The following is a 26118-nucleotide window of genomic DNA, read 5'->3' on the forward strand; positions in this document are numbered from 1 at the left end:
CCCCCCCCCCCAAGCCAACGCCAGCCAGAAGTCTGAGGTGGGTGGAACCGCTGTTTTCCTTCCAAATGTGTCCTCTCAGCTGCGGGAAGAGACAGGCCCAGGGCACTGGGCAGCCACGCCCAAAGGAAGACATGTTAACATGCAGGGGTGTCCGGGCACCGCCTGAGCACTGCTCCAGGCCTAGAGCAGAGGATGCGGCATTGAGCAGGGAGCCGGGACGCCCTGGCGCCTTCCCGTCTGGGTCCAGGATCTCATGTGAGTCAAATGACAGGGTGACCCCCGGCATGCCCCCTTCCCCGACACTCAGGGAGTCACTTCCCACTCAATCAGCTCACCGACCTCTCACCCTGCTTCCCCTCCCATCCCCTTCTGAAGCATCTTATAATTTCTGTGGGCCCAAGTGCCTGCGTCAGCCCCATCCAGGAAAAGACTGCCCAAATGATGGGTGTGCTTAAAACCCAGATGTGTCCCCAAGCAGTCACCACTCTGGGTTCCAAGGGCAGGGCTTGAACAAGCAGCTCCGTCTGGAAGCCTCTGCAGGGTCTCCTCGGCACATGAAAGCAATTTTCCGAACACTTCAGGACCGTTCCAAAAATGAATCCTCCTCTTGGCCCTACCACTTCACACACTGCCCAAGGTCCCAGGAGAGAGAGCCACGGTGATCTGCCAGCCAGTCAGCCACGTAGAGGGCAGATGGCAAAGACCCCCACTCACTCCCAGCAGAATTCTCATGGGCTGTGACTACAAGCGAGAGGGTGGGAGTGATTCGGAGCCCATGATGGTGTGGCCAGGCTACTGGTCCCTGTGACGGTGCCTATCTGTCCAGGTCTCACCCAACTCACCATCCCTCTCTGGTTACAGATGAGGCCCACTGCCAAAGAAGGCTGCCCAAAGTCCTGTAAGGCAATGGGTCAGGATGCCATCCCAGACTCCGTGTCCAGAGCTTGGCTCTGACTGTGCCAACCAAACCAAATCAAACGGGGACCTCCCCATAGAGGCCCGCCCAGGCTCGGATGTGGCCAGAGTGACACTCCCTCATCACTACTGCCCTGGGACCCTGACTGTCCAGCAGGCTCAGGTGGTCCACCTTGTCCCTCTGCCCAGTGCTCACAGGAGTGGGGCTGGCCAGTCCCCCGAGGCCCTGAGCCAGAGAAGTCCAGAGCTTTCAAGGAGAGCAGAGCAGAAGAGAGGAAGGGCCTGGCAGACATGCTCTTCTTTCTCAAGACAAGGCGATTATGCTCTGAACCAAGGGATGGTGGGGCTCACATCAGCAGAGTCTGGAAACCCTCATTTTTTCATCTGTAACTGCTGGAGGTGGGCGGGAGCAGGCTCTTTAATTCTGTAACAATGCTTTGCGCCCGGCCAGCCTCTCCTCCAGTCACCTGCACACACTCCGAGGTAGTTAATGAAGAGGCCATTTGCCTGGAAGCCCCCATTGCCTACTTCACGGAAAGGATGGGGTCCTCCGAGTGAGGAGCAGTTCCAGAAACAAGGCCAAAGTGGACAGGGCTCTGGGGGGACAAGCCCCAACTCGGCAGGGAAACGATGGCTGGAGGCCACGGCTCTCCAGGTGCAGATGGTGTCCCTTCCTGGCAGGACGCCGGGTTGTCCGCCTCCCATCTCCCACCTCAGTCTGTCCATCTGTAAAGTGGGGGCTGTGCCTGAGGCCTGCTCAACCAGGGTAGCCAGGATCACTTGCTGCCCTCAGGAGGTGAGACTGAGATGCTCAGAGATGCCAGAGCCCAAATGTGGAGCCATGGCCGGGGGGTCTGCTGAAGCCAGCCTGCCTGACCAGGAAGAGGGGGTGTCGGACAGAAAAGCCCCCACGGCCAGCGGGGAGGAAGAGGCCAGTCAGGGCCCCGGGGGTTCCGCGGCGGGAGGAAAACTTCCCAGGAAAGTGAGTGCATCGGCTGTGGGGGGCAGGCACGGCTCCTGCCCAGCCAAGCCGTCGTGGGGGAGGGGTGGCTCCAGCGACAAGCACAGATCGTGCCCCAACCTGGCCACCCCGGGGTGGGGTGGGGTCCCAGGAGCGCCGCTGGGCAACAATCAGAGGGGGGCCTTGGGGGCCAGCACAGGCCTCCCACCCCCTCATCTGGCCCAGCAGTCCCGGAGGGGGATCCCAGGAGCTGCAGAGACCCCTCCCCGCTAGGCCTAGCGGTCCTGGTGAGGGGTCCTGGGGGACAGCCGACTCCTGCCTGGACCAGATTGTCTCGGTGATTTCCCGGGGACCAACAAAGAGCCTTCCCGACCCAGCCATCTTGGGGGGCTCCCCGAGGGGACAGCACGGACCCCAGCCCGACCCGGCTCTCCTAGAAGAGGCTGGAAAGGCGGGGGCAGAGAGGCTGGCTTGGGGGAGGCTCCTCCAACCTGTGCGCCCTCCCGCGGGCCCGAGCAGGCCCGTGGAGCGACCCCCAGTCCGGGAGCCCCCGCGGCATCAGGCCCGCAGCGGGCGGTGGGAGGTCGCAGACAGGAGGGCGGGGGGCAGCCGGCCGGGGGTCCCAGGCGGCGCGGTACTCACCGGCACGGACATTTTGGCCGCCGCCCCCGGGGCCTGGCTGGCAGCAGGGCCGGCGGGCTGGGGGCTCGGGTGCGCCCGCGCCGCTCAGAGCCCCGGCGCAGGATCCCGGCGCTCTCCGGCTCTACGGGATCCTGCGCGCTCCCGGCCGCCGGACCGTCCGGCCGCTCCGGCCGCTCCAGCCGCGCCGCGCATGCGCCGCCCGCGCCGCCCCTCCCCCCCGTCTCCGCTGCCAGGGCCGCGTTAAAGGCGAGGACCCCGGACCTCGGCCTTTTTCTGTCGGCCCAACGCGGCGGGGAGGCGCGGTTTCCTCCGCTCCTCGGCCATCCCTCGCGGGCCACCTCCAGTCTCAGCAGCTCCAGGTCTCCCGACCAGTCCTCTCCCCTCACACGCAGGTCCCCGGGAGCTGGGCGCCTGCCCTGTGGCCCTGGCCGGGCTCCTATGCCCTGAGTCCGGGCGCAAATGCGGGAGGGCTCGGCCGGCGGAAGGCGATCGCGGGGCAGCAGCGCAGGCCTCCCAGAGCCCCTCTGCCCTCCCCCAGCTGAGAGCGAGCTCCGAGACCCCCAGGGAAGAGGAGCTCCCCACTCCGCGAGACAGCCTGGCTCATCCTGGGGTCGCCCTGACAGTGACATCTGGCCTGGCTTCTAAGGAGGATCCTGTGTCCCTGTAACCCCCACTCCTGGGCCCACCCACAGCCCACCGTCCTCCCAGAGGCTGGAAGATGGGCCTTCGCGGGCCTTAGTCTTCCTTTCCCTAGACTAAACACCCCCAATTTCAGCTGTTCCGCATCTGCCGTGGTGCCCACGCATGGCACCTGCAGACACTGGGCACGTGCATGTGCGTCCCCATCCCTCCACCCCTGCTAGGCAGGCCTTGCTGCTGCTCCGTTACATTTCATAGGCCCAGGCGCTGAGATCCCTCACCCACCCAAAGGAGGGAGCAGGGGTCGGACCCCTCTGTTCTGTCGCCTGGGGACAGTGGCGGGGGTCCAGAGCAGTGTCCCAGAGGCCAGCGCTGCCCACCCCAAGAAGGAAAGACGGAGCCAGCTCCATGAGGCTGGTTGGCTGCAGCCTGAGCTCTTGGGAGGATCTGGGGGCAGACTGAGAGCTCCAGCTGCCTAGGGAATCTCTGTGTGGGTGCACATGTGGGGGGGGCAGGCCCTTCTGTCTGCCAGGGATGCTGTGCCAGGAGGCCACGGTCCCTGGATGGAGGAGGCAGAGCCAGGAAGGAGGCTGACTTCCCCCAGCTCCCAAAAGCCCCCAGTAGCAGGTCACCTACTGAGCTTTCAGCCTTTTCCCCTAAGGAACGAGCACCCTTGATCTTTTTCCCAGAAGGGTCCCGGGAAGGATCCCAAGAGGCCAGGAGCAATAAGGGGGTATGAGGTATGGGAAACAGGGAAATTGAGGCCTGCCACAAGAGACCCAGGTCCTTTTTCTGGCAGTATTGGGGGTCCCTCACTGCTCCCGTTGTGTATGGTTGCCCCTTCACCTCTTGAGTGGGGTTGCCAACTGTGCACATGAGTGTCTGCAGCCCAGTGCTCAGCAAGGCATTGTTGGAGGGGCCAGGCAGGGCCACAGCAAGCAGAGGGGGGCCTGGACCAACAGCTGCCACCTCCTCAAAGGGTGCTCTGTGCATGTCTGGCACGTGGCCCTGCCCGTGCCCACCCGCCTGCATCCAGCTGGCACAGAGGCTCCTGGGCTGGGAGCAGTAGCTCAGCCTGGCGCCCGGGCTCCTGGCCACATGCCCTGCTGTCTCCGATGCCCCCACCCGCCACCATCTTGGCCCTCTCCCTCAATCCTCGCCCAGGCCCCGCCCCCCTCCCTTGCTCCGACTTGGGACCCACTGTTTCCATCTCCTTTCCCATCTCCCCATCTCTAGGTGCCCGGGCAAAACGGGGCGGGCAGTGGAGAAAGATCCCTTCCACATGCCTGGGTACAGGGAAATGAGAGCCCACGGGAGGGGGACAGATGCAGCTGAACCCTCCAACCCATCTCGTCCTGCCTCCAACCGCCCCAGTGGCTGCTTAGGACATCGCTAACTCAGTCCTTAGCAGGGGGGAGAAGCGCCCCTGGCTAGAACCCTCACTCTGAGGCAGGGATCCTTGGGTGTGGGCCTGGGGGCAGCCAAAGGAGCCTAACCAGGGCACTGCATGCCCGCTCCTAACACTACCAGGTGTCTGTGAAGGCGGCGGCTGCTCCTCCCTCACCCACTCCTGGCAGGCAAATGATCCCAGGATGACTCACTCCGTCCTGCAGGGAACAGCCTGTGGGGTTTCAAGGCTGGCAGTTCCAACCAGAAGCAACAGCTGGGCTGCCAGAGCAGGCGCCAGTGCCCTGAGAGGGTCCTTGAGAGCTGAGCGAGGCCCTCACACCCAAGACTATTGTTCCTGTCCCTGAAGGGAATTTGGACGTGACCGCAGAGTAAATCTGTGCAGAGACAAGCTTCACACCCAGCTCTTCCGACACCCAAGCTGGCCTCTGCCCCCAGGGCCTTGCCATGTCTAGAGGGGCTCAAGGCTGGGAAGTGGCTCCTTCTCTCCCTGTACCCCCTTCAGGTGACAGGGACTTCTCTGGCAAAGGAACTCCTGCTCCTGGAGAGTGTAATGATTATTACCATGCACTGGTAATAATCTCACATCAGGCCAGTCACAGTTGCTCATGCTTATAATCCCAGCACTTTGGGAGGCTGAGGTGGGCAGATCACCTGAGATCAGGAGTTTGGGACTAGCCTGACCAACATGGTAAAACCCTGTCTCTACTAGAAATACAAAAATCAGCTGGGCATGGTGCCGCACACCTGTAATCGCAGAGATCTGAGAGGCTAAGGCAGGAGAATTGCTTGAACTCGGGAGTCAGAGGCTGCAGTGAGCTGAGATTGCACCACTGCACTCTAGCCTGGGTGGCAGAGCAAGACTCCATCTCAAAATAAATAAATAAAAATTTAAAATCTCACATCAGCATGGTATGTGTGACATCAGTAATGAACCAATACTGATACATGCTTGTTTCTTTTTTTTTTTTTAGACTGATTGTCACTCTTGTTGTCCAGGCTGGAGTGCAATGGTGGAATCTAAGCTCACTGCAACCTCTGCCTCCCGGGTTCAAGCGATTCTCCTGCCTTAGCCTCCTGAGTAGCTAGGATTACAGGCATGCACCACCATGCCTGGCTAATTTTGTATTTTTAGTGAAGACAAGGTTTCTCCATGTTGGTCAGGCTGGTCTCGAACTCCCGACCTCAGGTGATCCACCCGCCTCAGCCTCCCAAAGTCCTGGGATTACAGGCATGAGCCACCGCACCCGGCGGATGCATCCTTGTTAACTGAAGTCCGCGCTTGATTCAGATTTCTCCTTTTATTATTATTATTTTTTTTGAGATGGAGTTTCACTCTTGTTGCCCAGGCTGGAGTGCAATGGTGCAATCTCGGCTCACTGTGACCTCCGCCTTCTGAGTTCAGGCAATTCTCCTGTCTCAGCCTCCCAAGTAGCTGGGATTACAGGCATGTGCCACCATGCCTGACTAATTTTGTATTTTTAGTAGAGATGGGGTTTCTCCATGTTGGTCAGGCTGGTCTCGAACTCCCAACCTCAGGTGATCTGCCCACCTCAGCCTCCCAAAATGCTGGGATAATGCGTGAGCCACCGTGCCTGGCCTTTTTTTTTTTTTTTTTAAAGACAGAGTTTTGATCTTGTTGCCCAGGCTTGCGTGCAGTGGCACAATCTTGGCTCACTGCAACCTCTGCCTCCCAGGTTCAAGCAACTCTCCTGCCTCAGCCTCCTAAGTAGCTGGGATTACAGGGGTGCACCACCACGCCCAGCCAATTTTTTTCCTGTATTTTTTGTAGAGATGCGGTTTCACCATGTTGGTCAGGATGGTCTTGAACTCCTGACCTCAAGTGATCCACCTGCCTCGGCCTCCCAAAGTGCTGGAATTACAGGCGTGAGCTACTGTGCCTGGCCAAAGATGTCTCCGGTTTTCACCTACTGTCCTTTTTCTGTTCTGGGATCCCATCCAGGATCCCAGCGTCTCCTTGGGTTCCTCTGGGCCGTGAGAGTTTCTCAGACTTTCTTTGTTTCTGATGACCTTGACAGTTTTGAGGTGTACTGGAAACATTTACAGAATGAAATAAAACATTTATAGAATGTCCCTCATTTAGGATTTGTCTGACATTTTTCTCACGAATAGACTGGGGTTATGGGTTTTGGGGAGGAAGACGCCCAGGGGTCAAGTGCCATTTTCATCCCATCATATCAGGGGTGCACACTGACAGCATGACTTATGATCACTGTTGAGTCTGACCTTGACCACCTGGCTGAGGGAGTGTTTATCAGGGGTCTCCACTGTAAGGTGACTCTTCCCCCTGCTTTCTGGAAGTTACTCCTTGGAAGGAAGTCCCTGTGCGCCACCCACAGTTAAGGAGTAGGGAGTTTCTATGCTCCACCTCCTGAAAGTAGATTCTCTATATAGATGATTTGGAATTCTTCTGGATGAGAGATTGCCTCTTCTCTCTTATTTATTCAATCATTTATTTATATCAGTATAAATTCATGAATATTTATTTTATTTTATTTTTATTTTTTTGAGATGAAGTCTCCTTCTGTTGCCCAGGCTAGAGTGCAGTGGCGTGATCTCGGCCCACTGCAATCTCCGCCTCCCGAGTTCAAGCGATTCTCCTGCCTCAGCCTCCCAAGTAGCTGGGATTACAGGTGCCTGCCATCGCACCCAGCTAATTTTTGTATTTTTAGTAGAGACAGGGTTTCACCATGTTGGTCAGGCTGGTCTTGAACTCCTGACCTTGTGATCCACCCTTCTTGGCCTCCCAAAGTGCTGGGATTACAGGCATGAGCCACTGCACCCAGCCTATTTTTACTTTTTTGAGACAGGGTCTCACTCTGTCTTCCAAGCTGGAGTGCAGTGGTGCCATCACAGCTCACTGCAGTCTCAACCTCCTGGGCTCAAGTGATCCTCCCGTCCCAGCCTCCCAAGTAGCTGGGACTACAGGCATGTACCACCACCCTCTGCTAATTTATTTATTTTTTATTTTTTGTATATATATATACATATTTGGTAGAGATGGAGTTTCACCATGTTGCTCAGGCTGGTCTCAAACTCCTGAGCTCAAATGATCCATCCTCCTCAGGCTTCCCAAAGTGCTGGGATTACAGGCATGCACCACTGTGCCTGGCCACTCGTGCAATTTTTTGTTTTTCAGTAAATATACTTTTAAAACTGTGGTAAAGTATACATAACACAGAATTTACATTTTTTAAGTCTAGAATTCCATGACATTAGTACATTCAGAATGTTGTGCAACCATCACTGTCCGTTTCCAGAATGTTTTCATTTCCTAAACAGAAACGTTGTAGTCATTAAGCGATAACCCCCGATCCCCAACTCCATAGCCCCTGGTAATCCCCATTCTGCTTCTGTCTCTATGAATTTGCCTATTCTCTGTACCTCAGATAAATGCAATCATATTTTGTTTGTATTTTTGTGTCTGGCTAATTTTTATTTATTTATTTTTTGGAGATGGAGTCTCACACTGTTGCCCAGGCTGGAGTGCAGCAGCATGACCTTGGTTCACTGCATCCTCCACCTCCCAGGTTCAAGTGATTCTCCTGCCTCAGCCTCCCAAGTAGCTGGGACTACAGGTGCCCGCCACCACACCCGGTTACTTTTTGTATTTTTAGTAGAGATGGGATTTTACCATATTGGCCAGGCTGGTCTTGAACTCCTGACCTTGTGATCTGCCCACCTCAGCCTCACAAAGTGCCCGGCCATGTCTGGCTAATTTTACTTAACATCATGTTTTCAAGTGTAATTTTTTAAAGAACAATTTCTTTGTTTTTGTTCTTTTTTGATACAGAGTCTCGCTCTGTCGCCCAGGCTGGAATGCAGTGGTGTAATCATAGCACACTGCAGCCTCAGCTCCAAAGAGGTCAAGTGATTCTCCCACCTCAGCCTCCCAGGTAGCTGGGACCACAGGCACACACCCCTGGCTAATTTTGTTTTTTATTTCTTTTAGACACACGGTCTCACTATGTTGCCCAAGCTGGTCTCAAACTCCTGGGTTCAACCAATTCTCCTGCCACGGCCCTCCAAAGTGCTGGGACTACAGGCGTGAGCCACCAAGCCCGGCAAATAATAATTTTTTTTAAGGGAAAAATGCAATTGCCAAGTTTTAGGTACTGCAAGTGTCCTGGAAAGGTTCCCATGGTCCCTCTGGGACCTGGTGCAAGGGTCTTTCCCAGGGGCCGACGTGGAGGGAGGCTGGGCTCAGGGGCACAGCCAAGCATCCAGCAGCAGCGTGGAGTCACACACACCAGTCTGCACAGCCCCTTCGTTCTTTCCCACAGGGAAGAGACAGGGGGAAAGGGACTTGCAGGGAGGCCCATCTTTGGACAGCTGAGCTGGGGCCGACCCTCAAGCTCCCGGGATGCTGGCTGCTGGCCTCCTGGTCTTCTAGGATGTTTGCAAACACCCAGAGACTAGAGCCCCTTCCAGGAACAGCCTCACGTCCTCAGTGACTGTGACAAGTGGAATTTTACTCTTCACTGGAAGCAGTCCCCAGGGCATTGTGTTTCTGAACCCAGAGATGAAACTGCCCGCTGAATTGTATGCATTCTCTAAATTATTAAGGAGCTGAAAGAGCAGCTGCCACATTGGGGTCACCAGTGCAAGTCCCCAGAGCAGCAGTTTCATGTTCTCAGCAAGGCTTGAATGCCAGGCACCCCCGGCAGCTGCCCGGGATGTTGCCCGAGGCCAAGGGTCCACCCGGGGTTGGAGTCGGGGAGGGGCACTAGGAACATCTGGCTGTTCCCTGAGTGAGACCCATCCTTGTGGAAACAGGAAGGAACTCGCTGTGGGGAGTGAGGGCTGCACTTCGGCAAGAACCCAGGCTCCCTGTCGCCACTGATCTCCAGTGGCAGGGCAGGGGCGTGGGGCTGACCTGGGTTCTGGTCCCGCCGTGTGAGCTTCAGCATGATCTTCATGTTCTCTAAGCATGTTTCCTCCCATCTCAAAAACAGGGATCCATAAAGCAGTGAAGCCCGGCATGGTGGTTCACGCCTGTAATCCTAGCACTTCGGGAGGCTGAGACGGGTGGATCACAAGGTCAGGAGATTGAGACCATCCTGGCCAACATAGTGAAACCCTGTCTCTACTAAAAATACGAAAATTAGCTCGGCGTGGTGGCACGCGCCTGTAGCCCTAGCTACTCAGGAGGCTGAGGCAGGAGAATTGCTTCAACCAGGGTATTGGAGGTTGCGGTGAGCTGGGATCACGCCACTGAACTCCAGCCTGGTGACAGAACAAAACTCCATCTAAAAAAAAAAAAAAAAAAAAAGAGAGAGAATCTGGCTGCTTCTCTCCACCTCCATGTCTACGCCCTGGTATAAGCCACCTCAGATCATGACAATGACCTCCCACTAGCCTTCCCGCCTTCACCTGTGCCCCTAAAACTGCTTTTCTGTAGAGCCTTTAAGTAATTTTAAAGAAGAAAAATTATTAGGCCATGTCCTTTTCCTATTGAAACTGTCCAATGTGTTCTTTTTCCACTTAGAATAAAACCCAGAGATCTACAAGGCCTGACATGTGGTTCCCAGGCCCAGGCTGCACATTAAAATCACCGAGGCATTTCAGAAACATTTAGACACAGGTGTTTTGATTGAATGGGACTGGAAGTAGGATTCAGCCATCAACTTCTTTTTTTGTTTTTTTGAGACGGAGTTTTGCTCGTTACCCAGGCTGGAGCACAATGGCGCGATCTCGGCTCACCGCAACCTCCGCCTCCTGGGTTCAGGCAATTCTCCTGCCTCAGCCTCCTGAGTAGCTGGGACTACAGGCACGCGCCACTGTGCCCAGCTAATTTTTGTATTTTTAGTAGAGATGGGGTTTCACCATGTTGACCAGGATGGTCTCGATCTCTTGACCTCGTGATCCACCCGCCTCGGCCTTCCAAAGTGCTGGGATTACAGGCGTGAGCCACTGCGCCCGGCCTCAACTTCTTCTTTCTTTTCTTTTTTTTTTTTTAAATATGCTCTTGCTCTGTCACCCAGGCTGGAGTGCAGGGATGTGATCATAGCTCACTGCAGCCTTGAACTCCTGGGCTTAAGGGGTCCTTCCACATCAGCCTCCTGAGTAGCTGGAATTACATATCCATACAACCATGCCCAGCTAACTAAAAAAATTTTTTTGTAGAGACGGGGTCTACTATTGTTGTAAAGCTGGTCTCTAACTCCTGGGCTCAAGCAGTTCTCCCATCTCAGTCTCCCTAAGTGCTGGGATTACAGGCATGAGCCATCACACACAGGTAGCCATCAATATTTTAAATAATAATATAGTTCCCTTGCTGGATGCTTCTCATGCACAGCCAGAGTTGCAACTTCTACTCTTCATGGCTTAGCCTTGCTAGGTGGAACCGTGCTGGGTTCAGGTTGGTGCCTTCCTGCCCCAGGGCCTTTGCATTGCTCTTCTGCTCTTCATATGGGTCCCCAGTCTCCTCTGGTGCCCCCACTCCTTCCTTCAAGGTCTGCTCAAGGTTGCCTTCCCTGATTTATCTTTGGTCATAATGGAAATATTATCTTGTCATAGGTTGCTGTGAAGATTAAATGAGATAATCTGGTAAAACATTTAGAACAGGACTGAGTACATGGAAATCAACAAATGGGAGGCTTTTGTATTTGTGGTATTTACCACTTCCTGATATTATATATTTACTTGTTTATTCAACAGCTGTCTATCTGCTCCTGTGAACTATAAACTCTGTGAGGGCTGAAATCATCTTGGCAAATATTCGGGGCTCATGAATAACTTTCATTTTCATTTTTATTTTTTTAGAGACAGGGTCTCACTCTGTCACTCAGGCTGGAATGCAGTGGTGCAGTCATAGTTCACTGCAGCCTCCAGTTCCTGGCCTCAAGCAATCCTCCCACCTCAGCCTCTCAAACTGCTGGGATTAAAGGCATGAGCCAATGCACCTGGCCTTCAAGGCTATAAAATAATCAATCATTCATTGTACAGGATTCCCACACCTGATTTAACCATTCTCTGAGTGTGGGTGTTGCCGTTCTTTCCAATTTGGTCCAGTACAAATAAAGCTGAGATGAGTATACTTATAAGTGGATCTTTCTCCATAATCTGATTACTGTATTTTCTGAGAATAAATTTCTGAACATTGAATTATTGGGTAAAAATATGAAATTTAAAAAAAATAGCAATCCACTTAATAACATGTCTTCTATATTCATAAGTAACAAAAAGGCCCTAATTTCTTCAAAGTTTAAAACTAGAATACAGGGCAAGAGGTTCACTTGAGGTCAGGAGTTTGAGATCAGCCTGGGCAACATAGCAATATCCAGCCTCTACCAAAACAAAACAAAACAAAACAAAACAAAACAAAAAACAAACTAGCCGGGTGTCAGGCTTGGTGTGGTGGCTCATGCCTGTAATCCCAGCACTTTAGGAGGCAGAGGTGGGCAGATCACCTGAGATCGGGAGTTCAAGATAAGCCTGGCCAAGATGGTGAAACCCCATCCCTACTAAAAATACAAAAATTAGCTGGGTATGGTGCTGGATGCCTCTAATCCCAGCTACTTGGGAGGCTGAGGCTGGAGAATCGCTTGAACTTGGGAGGTGGAGGTTGCAGTGAGCCAAGATCGTGCCACTGCACTCCAGCCTGGGCAACAGAGTGAGACTCCGTCTCAAAAAAAAAAAAAAAAAATTCTGAATGAAGGTTTTTTTTTTGAGATGGAGTCTTGCTCTGTTGCCTAGACTAGAGTACAGGGGTGTGATCTTGGCTCACTGCAACCTTCACCTCTTGGGTTCAAGCAGCTCTCATGGCTTAGCCTCCCAAGTAGCTGGGATGACAAGTGTGCACCACCACAACTGGCTAATTTTTGTATTTTTAATAGAAACGAGGTTTCACCATGTTGGCCAGACTGGTCTCTAATTCTTGGCCTCAAGTGATCTGCCCACCTCAGCCTCCCAAAGTGCTGAGATTACAGGTATGTGCCACCAATCCCAGCCTGATGAAGTCTTTTATAGGTAAAACTGAAATCCTGAAACTTACATACCTGGGAGGCTTAGCTGAAGTTAAAACCCAGCCAATAAATAGGGCCAGGGGAGGTGGCTCACACGTGTAATTCTCAGAAGTTTAGGAGGCTGAGGCAGGAGGATCACTTGAGCTCAGAAGTTTGAAACCCTATCTACAAAACATTTTTTAAAAATTTTCCAGGTGTGTTGGTGCACACCTGTAGTCCCAGCTACTCGAGAGACTGAGGTGTGAGGATAGCATTAGCCCAGGAGTTTGAGGCTGCAGTGAGCCATGATCCTGCCACTGCACTCCAGCCTGGGCCAGAAAGCAAGATCCTGTCTCAAAAAAAAATTTTTTTTCTTTGTCAATTATTATTATTATTATTTAAGATGGAGTCTTGCTTCTTCGCCCAGTCTGGAGTGCAGTGGCACGATTTTGGCTCACTGCAACCAACCTCTGCCTCCCGCGTTCAAGTGATTCTCTGCCTCAGCCTCCCTAGCAGCTGGGATTACAGGCACATGCCACCACATCTGGCTAATTTTTGTATTTCAGTAGAGATGGGGTTTCACCAACTTTGCTAGGCTAGTCTTGAACTCCTGACCTTGTGATCCACCCGCCTCAGCATCCCAAAGTGCTAGGATTACAGGTGTGAGCCACTGCACCCAGCCGTTTTTTTTTGTTTTGTTTTGGTGAGAGGGAGTTTCCCTCTTGTTGCCCAGGCTGGAGTGCAATGGCTCGATCTTGGCTCACGGCAACCTCTGCCTCCTGGATTCAAGTGATTCTCCTGCCTTATTCTCCTGAGTAGCTGGAATTACAGGAATCCGCCACCACGTCCGGCTAATTTTGTATTTTTAGTAGAGACAGGATTTCTCCATGTTGGTCAGGCTGGTCTTAAACTCCTGATCTCAGGTGATCTGCCCACCTCAGCCTCCCAAAGAGCTGGGATTACAGGCATGAGCCATCACACCTGGCTGAGAGTGAACTTTTAAATGTATTTATTAACTGGATTTATTTATTTATTTACTAGAGTTGGAGTCCTGCTCTGTCACTGAGGCTGGAGTGCAGTGGCATAATTACAGCTCACTACAGCCTTGAACTCCTGGTCTCAGGTGATTCCCCCTGCCCCCCAAACTGACAAAGGTGTGCACCACTTCACCCAGTCCTATTTCTTGTCTGGATTTTAACTTCAGCTAAGCCTCAGGGGTATGTAATTTTCAGGACTTCAGTTTTACCTACAAAAGAAGACGACTTCACTCAGAAAATGTTTGTTGAGGACCTGACACATATGTGCAAGACACTGCAGGGGTTGTCTTAGGTCCAGTTCCCAGGGTCTCTGAGAGTAGCTTCCGTAGAGAGCTCTCTGTGGTGGGGGAAACAGGGTGAGGAAGTGGGTGTGGGGCAGGGAGAGGACAGGGAAGATCGAGTTGAGTAGGTCACAGGACTCCCAGGCTGACCACTGCCTGGGTGGGGTGGGTGTGAACTCTCAGGTCTGGGCAGGTTCCACTCTGCCCAGGGCAATTCTTTTCTTTTGAGAGGGAATCTCGCTCTGTCGCCCAGGCTGGAGTGTGATCTTGGCTCACTGCAACCCTCACCTCCCGGGTTCAAGCGATTCTCGCGCCTCAGCCTCTTGAATAGCTGGGATTACAGGCATGCATCACCATACCCAGCTAACTTTTGTTTTTAGTAGAGACAGGATTACTCAGGCTGATCGGGAACTCCAGGGCTCAAGCGATCCTCCCAGAGTGTTGGAATTACAGGCATTAGTCACCGTGCCAGGCCAAACCCCTCTTCTTAAAGGAACAGAACACTCACTTACCCTGAGAGGTGAGAGAATAGAGGGTTTCAGAAAGTACACTCACAGCCACTCACAGTTGAATGCACCACAAGGCTGGGCTTGGATGAATCCGGGTCCTTGGGGCAGCATGTCTCTCCCCTCTCCAGATGCTGCCTTTAGAGACAGGGCACTGGGCTGACATGGAAGAAGGTTCTGGAACTCACGGACAATCTAGTCCAGTCTATTCCTTGAATGGCCATTCTCCTCCTAGGTCAGGCAGGTCTCTCCCAAAGCACTGGGCTCTCTGCTCAGACAGGCAGGCAGGGCTTCCTCGATGAGTCCTCTCCTCTCAGAGGGTTCACATAAGCAGAGAGGGGCACACCTGCCCTGTCTAAGTGAGAGAAGAACCCTTTCTGGGAGGTAGCTGGGCATTCCATTGTGTGGCCTTGAAAATACATGCCCTGCCCAACACAACAAGCTCATCTGTACAAGTAACCTAGAAACAATCAGGGATATGGAAAAGGATCTAAGCGCAAAGCAGTGCACCACAGCATCATTCATAATCACAATAGCAGGTTACCTGAATGGTCAACGGTGGAAGATCGGTAAAATAATCCATGGCACAACCACAAATGGCATGCTCTGTAGCCCTTAAAAATCAGGTGCTTGGGCCGGGCGCAGTGGCTCGCGCCTGTAATCCCAGCACTTTGGGAGGGTGGATGACTTAAGGTCACGAGCTTGAGACCAGCCTGGCCAACATGGCAAAACTCTGGCTCTACTAAAAACACAAAAATTAGCTGGGCATGGTGGCACATGCCTGTAATCCCAGTTATTTGGGAGGCTGAGGTGGGAGAATCACTTGAACCCAGGAGGCGGAGTTTGTAGTGAGCCGAGATCATGCCACTGCACTCCAGCCTGGGCAACAAGAGACCCCGCCTCAAAAAAAAAAAAAAAAATCATGTACTCAAAGAACGTTGAGAATGTTTAAGTAAACAGGGAAATCCTCAGAGCATAACATTTGGCTAAAACTGCACACACCAGTGCAGGCTGATACGATTCTGTGATGAAGGAAATGTTCTGCACCTGCATGGTCCCTTATACCACAGACAACCACAGGCCACTAATGAACACAGGAAGTCTTGGGTTAGCACAACTGGAGAACTGAATTTTAAATTTTAACAAATTGAGCATGTAAACAGCTGCATGTGGTTAGTGACTTCTGTATGGAATTGCACAGGTACACTAAATCCCAAGTATGTTAAGAAAAGGTGTGGGTGGCTGGGCACAGTGGCTCATGCCTGTAATCCTAGCACTTTGGGAGGCTAAGGCAGACAGATCACTTGAGAACAGTTCGGCCGGGCGCGGTGGCTCAAGACTGTAATCCCAGCCCTTTGGGAGGCCGAGGCAGGTGGATCACGAGGTCAAGAGATCGAGACCATCCTGGTCAACATGGTGAAACCTCGTCTCTACTAATACAAAAAATTAGCTGGGCATGGTGGCGCGTGCCTGTAATCCCAGCTACTCAGGAGGCTGAGGCAGGAGAATTGCCTGAACCCAGGAGGCGGAGGTTGCGGTGAGCCGAGATCGTGCCATTGCACTCCAGCCTGGGTAACGAGTGAAACTCCGTCTCAAAAAAAAAAAAAATAAGAAAAAAGAAAAAAGAAAAAAAGAGAACAGGAATTCAATCAAGACAAACCTGGGCAAATGGAAAAACCCTGCTTCTGGCTGGGCACGGTGGCTTACGCCTGTAATCTCAGCACATCACAAGGACAGGAGTTCAAGAGCAGCCTGACCAACTAGTGAAACCCCGTCTCTACTAAAAATACAAAAAAAAAAATTAGCTGGGCATGGTGGTGGGTGCCTGCAGGCCCAGTTACTTGGGAGCCTGAAGCAGGAGAATCGCTGGAACCCAGGAGGTGGAGGTTGCAGTGAGTCGCGATCGCCCTACTGCACTCCAGCTTGGGTGACACAGAGAGACTGTTTAAAAAAAAAAAAATTTCTACAAAAAAATACAAAAATTAGCCAGGTGTGGTTGTGCACACCTGTAGTTCCAGCTACTCAGGAGGCTGAGGCAGGAGACTCGCTTGAGTCAAGGTCAAGGATGCAACGAGCTATGATCGCAGCACTGAACTGCAGCCTAGGTGACAGACCCTGCCAAAAAAAACAAAACAAAACAAAAAACAGAGAAAGGTATGAAAACCACATTAAACACATGAAAAATGACTAAAAGAGTATTCCAAAATGTACACAGCTTTCTCTGTTAGGAAGATTACAGGAGATTTACATTTTCGTTCATTTTTCTGCTTTCAATTCTCAGACAATGAATAGATTTTTTTCTCCATCAGAACAGCAGAGGAGTTTCAGGAGGAGAGAGGAGGGAAGGAGAGCCAGGGGAACTCAGGTCGGCAGGAAGGGCCCAGTGGGGCTCCCCTGGTTGAGCTGGCAGGAGCGGGGAGAATCCGCCTAGCACAGGGCTTGTTTAACAGGAGTGGGGTGAGTGGGGGTTGGGTCTTCACCAAGAGGCAGGGCAACCTAGCCCACACACTGTGAACTCGGTTTTGCTGGTGTGAATGTGTGTGTGCACATGGGTCTTACCATCTGCTGCCAACCCGGCAGCAAAGCGTTGTCTCTTCAGCTGTACTTGTTTGGTCTTGGGTGGATTTTGTTGTTTGAATTTCTCACTTGCTTCCCAGGCCTGACTTCAACAACTTTTTTTTTTTTTTTTAATATTTGAGAAAGAGTCTTGCTCTGTTGCCTGGGTTGAAGTGCACTGGTGCAATCTTGGCTCACTGCAACCTCCACCTCCCAAGCTTAGGTGATCCTCCCACTTCAGCCTCTCAAGTAGCTGGGACTACAGGCGTGTGCCACCATGCCTGGCTAATTTTTTTTTGAGACAGGGTTTCACTCCCATCACCTAGGCTGAAGTGCAGTGGTGTACTCTTGGGTCACTATAACCTCTGCCTTCTGGGCTCAAGCAATCCTCCTGCCTCAGCCTCCTGAGCAGCCGGGACTACAAGCACACACCACTACGCCCAGCTAATTTTTCTATTTTTAGTAGAGACAAAGTTTCACCATGTTGGCCATGCTGGTTTCAAACTCCTGACCTCAGGTGATCCACTGGCCGTGGTCTCCCAAGGTGCCGGGTGCTGGGATTACAGGCATGAGCCACTGCACCCGACTTAATTTTTGTATTTTTTTGTAGACAGGGTCTCACTATGTTGCTGAGGCTGGTTTCCCAACTCCTGGGCTCAAGCGATCAGCCCACTTCAGGCTCCCAAAATGCTGGGATTACAGGCGTGAACCACTGTGCCCAAGCCCTGACCCAAACAACTTTAAGGAGACTTCAGCCAAGCTCTTTAGAAAGTAGGAGGACGTTCCTACAGGTGAGTCTCGGCAGACTTTGGGAGGGAACCTGGGCTGTCTTATTCATTGTGGCTTTGCTGGTGCAGCAGTTTAGGAATTTGAGTTATTTGAAGTAGCAAGGATAAAGCAAGATGTAATTTTCCTAAATACATAGCTGGAGGCCTTTTATTTTACCGCTAAAGAGGTCATAAGCAGTGGTTCTCAAGCTTTGGAGTGCCGAAGAATCACCTGGCTGCTTGTTAGAAGTGGAGATTCCTAGTGCTAAGCCCCAGGGATAATTTAATCAACCCCCTCATTTTATAGACGGGGCCAGGGCAGGCAGAGGGCCAAGCCATGTGCCCAAGGGCACCAGCTGGTCAGCAGTGCTGGGATTAGGATCTGGGCATCTGATGTGGGTGTGTTTTGCTAATTGCCTTGCCTCTCAATTCGCCTGTGTCAGTTGTTTGCCTTAAAGGAAGAGTTAGGACAAGTGGGCTGTGAGGTTTTTTCCCACCACCAACCAATTCTCCATCACCAACTCGACGTCCCACAATTCAGTTCCGACACTACCCAGAATTAGTGCACACCCCCACAGGTTAAGGACTTGGTCCCATAAGACTGCCCACGCTTCCGACACCAGCTACAAATGGGGTGTCCAGCCTACCCATACTTCTGCCCAGCTAACTATAAATTTGGAGGTTCCCATGACCCCTTCTTCCTATCGGGTTTGTTTTGTTTGAGACAGGTCTTGTCCTATTGCCTAGGCTAGAGTGCAGTGCTATAATATTGGCTCACTGCAACCTCCACTTCCTGGGCTCTAGTGACCCTCCCACCTCAGGCTCCTGAGTAGCTGGGACCACATGGCTACCACGCCTGGATAATTTTTTTTTTTTTTTTTGAGACAGAGTCTTGCTCTGTCACCAGGCTGGAGTGCAGCAGCGCAATCTCGGCTCACTGTGACCTCCACCTCCTGGGTTCAAGCGATTTCTTCCACCTCAGCCTCCCAAGTAGCTGGGACCACAAGCGTGTGCCACCACGCCCGGCTAATTTTTGTATTTTTAGTAGAGACGGGGTTTCACCATGTTGGCCAGGATGGTCTTGATCTCTTGACCTCGTGATCCGCCCTCCTCGGCCTCCCAAAGTGCTGGGGTTACAGGCGTAAGCCACCGCACCTGGTCAATGTTTAAGTTTTCTCTAGAGACAGGGTCTCACTATATTGCCCAGGCTGGTCTTGAACTCCTGTACTCAAGCTGATCCTCCCGCCTTGGCCTTCCAAAGTGTTGGGATTACAGGAATGGGCCACTGTGCCCACACTCTTATCAGGTCTGATAATTTGCTAGAATAACTCACAGACTGTGGAAAGTGCTCTTCTCACCACTGCAGTTTATTACACAGGATGAAGATGAACAGCCAGATGAAGTATATAGGTGTAGTCTGGAGGGACCTGAGTGCAGGACCTCTGTCCCCATGGACTTAGGGGTGCAAGGGGGTTGGGATTTTTTTTATGAAGGTTTCATTACATAGATATGATAGATTAAATCACTGGTCCATGGTGATTGACCTCCATCTCTAGCCCCTCTCCTGACCCTGGAGGCTGGGAGGGGAGGGCTCAAAGTTCTGTCCCTCTAATCTCATGGTTTTCTGGCACCCAGTCCCCATCCTCAAGTTATCGAGGGCTCCCCTATGATAAGCCATGATCCCTCATTAGCACACAAAAGACAGTAAATTCCAAAGGTTTTAGGAGCTCTGTGCCAGGAGCACAAAAGCCAAATCATTAAGTTAATTAATTGAGACAGGATCTTGCTTTTGCACATACAGGCTGGAGTGCAATGGCATGTTCCCAGCTCACTCCAGCCTTGACCTCCCAGCCGTGATTCTCCTGCCTCAGCTGCCCAAGTAGCTGGAACCACAGGCACTCGGCACCATGCTCAGCCAATTTTTTGATATTTTTTTTTATAGAGACGGGGTTTTGGTATGTTGCCCAGGCTGGTCTTGAACTCCTGGACTAGAATGATTTTCCTGCCTCAGCCTCCCAAAGCGCTGGGATTACAGGCATGAGTCTTTTTTTTTTTTTTTTTATAACACATGGGATATTTGCAATGTTTTTGGAAAATACTACTGCATTGCAAAGACAAAATAAGCCTTTATAATGATGATAATGCTTATTGTGGTTGTCTCCAGCCCCGCTGCCTATAGGCGGCTCAAGGGCGCACGTTGGACCCTGTTGGTACAGGAGGGCTGGGATGTGGGGGGAATGGTGACAGGGGGATGGGCAGGTTTTCTTCCCCAAGACTCAGGACCTCAAACCTCAAATTCAAGGATCAAATGATGGAGCTCAACGGCAGAGGGGTAACAAAATTGTGAGCCTGTGAGAGACAACCTGACAGGGTGTCCAACACAGAGAGGGTTCACCCTGCTGCAGACCGTGCCCTCAGGCACCCAGTGAGCTTAAAAAATGTCTTCCATTTGTCAGTTGGGGTACCTCAAACTCTAGTAGGCCCAGGTTATAATGCAAGCGTGTTCAGTGGAGGAAGGCATGAAATCGCTCACAGAGATGAGAGGCGCTGCTCAGCGGACCTGGGAGAGGAGGGTTCTGCCCAGCAAGACTCCTCCTGAGGAGATCTGGCCACACCTCCCGCTGAGAGAGGGCACTCACCGGAGGTTCAAGGCACAGCTGGGGCCTAAGAGCCCAGGGACAGCTCAGAATATGGCACTGAAGACAGGCAGCCCCATAACTTCCACCAAAAAATCCAGACATTGAGTGTAATTCATTTTGGTGTCTTCACATTTTAAGCTCATTTATCCAGGTCAGGAACCATTTATTTAGCATCTAACAAGTCGAGGCCTGTGCAGCATCCTTCTAACATATGGCCTGTTCATGTTCTGCCTCTGTGCATCTGTCACGGCCATGTTTTGGGAGGAGGCTGACTCAGCCAGTTTTGTACTGTCAGCTGGCAGGGGCAATCCCACCGTGCAGCTCCTTGAGGAGGGGCACGCTGCCTGGCCCAGCCCCCTTGGCTTCCCCAGCCACCCAAACCCTGCTCTTCAGAGAAAGAAATGGGGGCACCTGGCAGGTTACCTGTGAGTCACTCATCTCCTGGGAAACGTTCCAGGTGCCACTTGGAGGAGATCACTCTGGTAAGCTCCCTGATGCCCAGCAACATCACCATGGCAATCCATCCATCCTGAGCTGCTCCTCCTTTGGGCCTCCAGAAAGGAGGCTGACTGAGGTGATGCAAGTTTCTCTGAGGTGAGGCTTGTCTCTCATAGAAAAAAACTATCTTGAAATATTTCAGATAAATAAAAAGTTATAATGAATAGAAGAAATATCTGTGTCAATAACTCCTAATTTAAAATATAAAACCACAGCTGTAAATAAAGCTCCTTTTCTTGGTTTGTTTGACACAGGGTCTGGCTGTGTCACCCAGGCTGGAGCAGTATGATCTCAGCTTGCTGCAACCTCTGCCTCCTTGGCTCAAGCCATCCTCCCACCTTAGCCTCCCCAGTAGCTGGGACTATAGGCACACACCACGATGCCTAGCTAATTTTTTTAATTTTTTGTAGAGAGGGGGTTTCGCTATGTTACCCAGGCTGGTCTGAAACTCCTGAGCTCCAGGGATCCTCCTGCCTCAGCCTCCAAAAGTGCTGGAATTACAGGCGTGAGCCACCGTGCCTGGCCCAAAGCTCCTTTTTTTTTGAGGGGTGGGGATAGGGTCTTGCTCTGTTGCCCAGGCTGGAGTGCAGTGGTGCGATCTTGGCTCACTGCAACCTCCGCCTTTCTGGACTCAAGCCATCCTCCCACCCCACCCTCCTTTTGTAGCTGGGACTGCAGGTATGCACCACCATGCCCCGCTAATTTTTTTTGTATTTTTTGCAGAGACAGGGTTTCACTACGTTGTCCAGGCTGGTTTTGAACTCCTGAGCTCAAGGGATCCTCTTGCTTCTGCCTCCCAAAGAGCTGGGATTACAGGTGTGAGCCATACCTCTGGCTGAAAGCTCCTTTTTGATCTCTCTCTTATCATATGGCCTTCCTATCCCACAAGAAGCTTCCTCTATGCTAGGCTTAAAATTTATCACTATATATGTGTATATATGTATGTATACACATATATATACACACTATATATACACTATATATGTGTATATATTGTATGTGTATACATACAATATATACACATATATGCATACATGCGTATATATATGTGTGTATACTATATATACATATATAAATATATGCATGTTCTGAACCACAGCACAGAAAACCATTTTTTTAAATTTTTTTTTTATTTTTATTTATTTATTTTGAGACGGAGTTTCACTCGTTACCCAGGCTGGAGTGCAATGGCGCGATCTCGGCTCACCGCAACCTCCGCCTCCTGGGTTCAGGCAATTCTTCCTGCCTCAGTCTCCTGAGTAGCTGGGATTACAGGCACACGCCACCATGCCCAGCTAATTTTTTGTATTTTTAGTAGAGACGAGGTTTCACCATGTTGACCAGGATGGTCTCGATCTCTTGACCTCGTGTTCCACCCGCCTCGGCCTCCCAAAGTGCTGGGATTACAGGCGTGAGCCACCGCGCCCGGCCCAGAAAATCATTTTAAAGTGTAATGAATTATACATCACAAGGGTGGGCAACCAACACCTCTATATTTGCATGTTTTAAAATGCATACAACTGGGATTGTATGGCATGTCTTTTGCAATTTGCATTATGCATCAGTGCTGCTTACAAAGTTCGTCTGTGTTGATGCACACAGCTCCAGCTTGTGTATTTCGTTGCCAAATCATATGCCATTGTGTGACTACTTTACAATTGACCCATTCTCCTGGCAGGCACTGGGCTGTGAAGGTGTTTAGAACATGCCACCCAAAATGTGCCACTCTAGCCTATTGACCATTTTGAGTTCAAGGCACCTGTGGCCTGGCAAGGTGGCTCATGCCTATAGTCCCAGCACTTTGGGAGGCTGAGGTGAGAGGACTGCTTGAGCTCAGGAATTTGAGACCAGCCTGGCCAACACGGCCAGACTCTGTCATTAAAAAAAAATTTTTATCTGAGCCTAGCGACATGTGCCTATAGTCCTAGCTACTCAAGAGGCTGAATGTGAAGATCACTTGAGCCCAGGAAGTTGAGGCTGCAGTGACCTATGATGGCACCACTGCACTCCAGCCTGGGAGATAGAGTAAGACCCTTTCTCTAAATAAAGGTACTTGAAAAACAGATGTAAGAAGGATAGTCTGACCTTCCTTCTTTTTCTTAAAAAAAAAACAAAAACGTGAAACTGTCATGTGAAATGCATCCTTCTTTTTTTTTGAGATGGAGTCTTGCTCTGTCACCCAGACTGGAGTGCAGTAGTACAATCTCGGCTCACTGCGGCCTCTGCCTCCAGGATTCAAGCGATTCTCCTGCCTCAGCCTCCCGAGTAGCTTGGATTACAGGCATGTGCCACCACATTCTGATAATTTTTGTGTGTTTTTTTTGGTAAATATGGGGTTCCACCATGTTGGCCAGGCTGGTCTCGAACTCATCCCACAAGGAAGCCTCTTGTGGGATAAGGAAGGCTATATGATAAGAGAGAGATCAAAAAGGAGCTTTCGGCCAGAGGTGTGCCTCACATCTGTAATCCCAGCACTTTGGGAGGCCGAAGTGAGAGGATCCCTTGAGCTCAGGAGTTCAAAACCAGCCTGGACAACATAGCGAAACCCTGTCTCTACAAAAAATACAAAAAAAATTAGCGGGGCATGGTGGTGCATACCTGCAGTCCCAGTTACAAAAGGAGGGTGAGGTATGAGATCTGCCTGCCTCAGCCTCCCAAAGTGCTGGGATTACAGGCATGAGCCACTGCGCCCGACCAATGTATCCTTCTTATACCAGAAGGAAAGAGACAGTTTTATCACCAAGGAGGGGGAAGTTAAGGCTAAGAGAAATCAGTACAAACCTTGTTAACAAACTGTATCTTCTCACTTTTCCAACCAATGTAACTCCCCTAGCTCAGGTCCTTTCACCTTGTCACACTTACTACTCTTTGCCCAACTCAGTATCTAAGCTTTCAACTCTGTTTCTTTGGGTCCTCATGTTTCTAGTGAGGACTCCCATGTACATGTAAAAATAAATAAATAAATAAATAAATAAATAAATAAATAAAGAGGGTAGAAGAGAAATTTTTCCTCCTCTACAGCTGTTTTTAAATTTTTATAATTACCAATACAGGTTTAGCTTTCAAATCCAGAATGCTCCAAAATATGGAACTTTTTGAGTGCTCACATGAGGCTCAAAGGAAATGCTAATTGGAGCATGTTGGATTTCAGATTTTTGGATTTGGGATGCTGGATCAGTCTAATGCAAATATTCCAAAATCCAAAGAACTCTGAAATCTGAAACACTTCTGGTCCCAAGCATTTCAGTTAAGGGATACTTTTTTCTTTTTTTAATAGAATGCTTCACGAATTTTCATGTCATCCTGTATTAGTCCATTTTCACGCTGCTGATAAAGACATACCTGAGACTGGGAAGAAAAAAAGGTTTAATTGGACTTACAGTTCCACAAGGTTTGGGAGGCCTGAGAATCATGGCAGGAGGCGAAAGGCACTTCTTACATGGCGGAGGCGAGAGAAAATGAGGAAGATGCAAAAGCGGAAACCCCTGGTGATACCATCAGATCTCGTGAGACTTAATCACTACACCATGAGAACAGTATGGGGGAAACCACCCCCATGATTCAAATATCTCCCACTGGGTCCTTCCCATAACACGTGGCAATTATGGGAGTACAATTCAAGATGAGATTTGGGTGGGGACACAGCCAAACTGTATCACATGCTTGTGTAGAGGCCATGCTAATCTTCTCTGTATCGTTCCATTTTTTTTTAGTATATGTGCTGCCGAAGCAAATGGCTGCAGTCATCTGGGCACCTACTCCCTTCACTCCCTAACCCCAGGCAGACGAGGGGTCGGGGTACTTAACTTGTACTCCTACCTCCTTGTGCACGTGCTGATGCTTCTCCAAGATGTATCTCGGAGTACATTTGCTGCATCCGGGGCCAGGTACAGCTCTCAGACATTGCCAAAGTGCTCTGTAAAGTGGCACTAATTTATACTCCTATAAGCTTGGCTGTCTTGGGGAAGGAGAGCCAGGGGCACAATTTAATTATAGTAACTTGATGGTGTATTTCACCTAATAAAGTGTTGCGAGGTAGGCAGAACAGGATTATTCACCATCCTCAGCAACCTTTCAAAGGTGAGGAATCCCGAGACGCAGAGGTTGAGGGATTTAGCCGGACCCAGAGATAGGAGGGTTAGAGGCAAGACGTCAACCCATGTGTCTGACCCGACAGCGTTCTCCCTACATTAGTTTCTCTCCCTTCTCCCTAGCACAGTCACCAAGTGCCTTACATGAGCACAGACTCAGCCTACGCATCAGCTTTCTGAGACCACAAACAACGAAAGCTGGCTGCATAGCAGGGAGAGGGACCCCGAGGAGGGGCTCTCTGGGGCGACCCTGCTGGACTTCTCCATCCCAGCTTCCTTGCTGGGGTCAACTTGCCTGTGCATGAAGATTGCATCTGGTAGTATTTTTGGACTTAAGTTGCTCTAGGAAGGAATAAACAAAAGCAATGGTAAAAAAGACTTAGCAGGCTAGGTGTGGTGGCTCACACCAATTGCTTGAGGTCAGGAGTTGGGGACCAGCCTGGGCAACATGGTGAAACCCCATCTCTACCAAAAATACAAAACTTAGCCAGGCGTGGTGGTACATACCTGTAGTATGCCATTAGAGGCATAATACAAGAGGCTGAGGTGGGGGGCCTGCTTGAGCCCAGGGAGGCTGAGGCTACAGTGAGCTGAGATCATGCCACTGTACTTCAGCCTGGGTGGCACAGCAAGACCCTGTCTCAAAAAAGAAGTAGCAGAAGAGGCCAACACAGGAATCTGCAGCCCAGGGAAGGTGGGGCAGAGGAGTGGCACTCAATGTCCCTGACTCTCTGAACCTCCCACACACCAAACGGCTGCAGTCATCTGGGCACCTACTCCCTTCACTCCCTAACCCCAGGCAGTGTCTCAAAGAGAGGAGGCCAACACCCTCCACTCAGAAATGCTCAGCACAGAAACGTGACCGTGGAGCCGAGCTTAGATGTGGGTGACACCTGGCCACCAGGCCTGTCTGAAGCAAGGCTGAAGTCCTAGGTAAAGACTTCTCAGCAGCACCCCCTCTCTCCTGCAGAGAGTGGTTCAGAAGCTGCCCTACACTGGGCAGTACCAGGGCTGAGGCCAGGATGCCCACATCTCAGTGAACTCTTGACACAAAAATTTGGTACCAGCAGGCAGGTGCCATTCTCTTCACCTGCAAGAACCTTCTCAACCTTTGGTTTTTCCGTCTCCTTGCCCTCAGGTCTTTCCTTCCCAACATGGCGCTGGGATCCAGGGGGTGATGAGAGGCTATTGAACTTGCTCCCCTCCCACATC

At 51.1% G+C, this 26118-nt stretch overlaps 1 protein-coding gene and 1 non-coding gene across 3 annotated transcripts in view; both read right to left on the reverse strand.

The window, feature by feature from the left end:
* Window positions 1–2559, reverse strand: part of BCAR1 (BCAR1 scaffold protein, Cas family member) — a 34092-nt gene extending 31533 nt beyond the window's left edge. The window contains exon 1 of one of the 2 annotated variants that reach the window (XM_021672596.2): window positions 2519–2559. In XM_021672596.2, coding sequence (XP_021528271.2) covers window positions 2519–2530 — 12 coding nt within the window. In that variant the 5' untranslated portion in view covers window positions 2531–2559. Of the gene's footprint in view, window positions 1–1062; window positions 1209–2518 lie in introns of those variants that run through there. The other variant, XM_021672598.2, reaches the window with a different exon arrangement.
* A 21881-nt stretch (window positions 2560–24440) lies between these two features.
* On the reverse strand, window positions 24441–24550 carry LOC135277369 (U6 spliceosomal RNA). The gene has a single exon (XR_010344979.1). It is a non-coding gene; the product is annotated as a U6 spliceosomal RNA (small nuclear RNA).
* Between the last annotated feature and the right edge of the window lie 1568 nt (window positions 24551–26118).

This window comes from Aotus nancymaae, unplaced genomic scaffold, assembly GCF_030222135.1.
Source record: "Aotus nancymaae isolate 86718 unplaced genomic scaffold, 86718_ANA_hifiasm-v0.15.2.pri h1tg000030l, whole genome shotgun sequence".
Taxonomy (NCBI): domain Eukaryota; kingdom Metazoa; phylum Chordata; class Mammalia; order Primates; family Aotidae; genus Aotus; species Aotus nancymaae.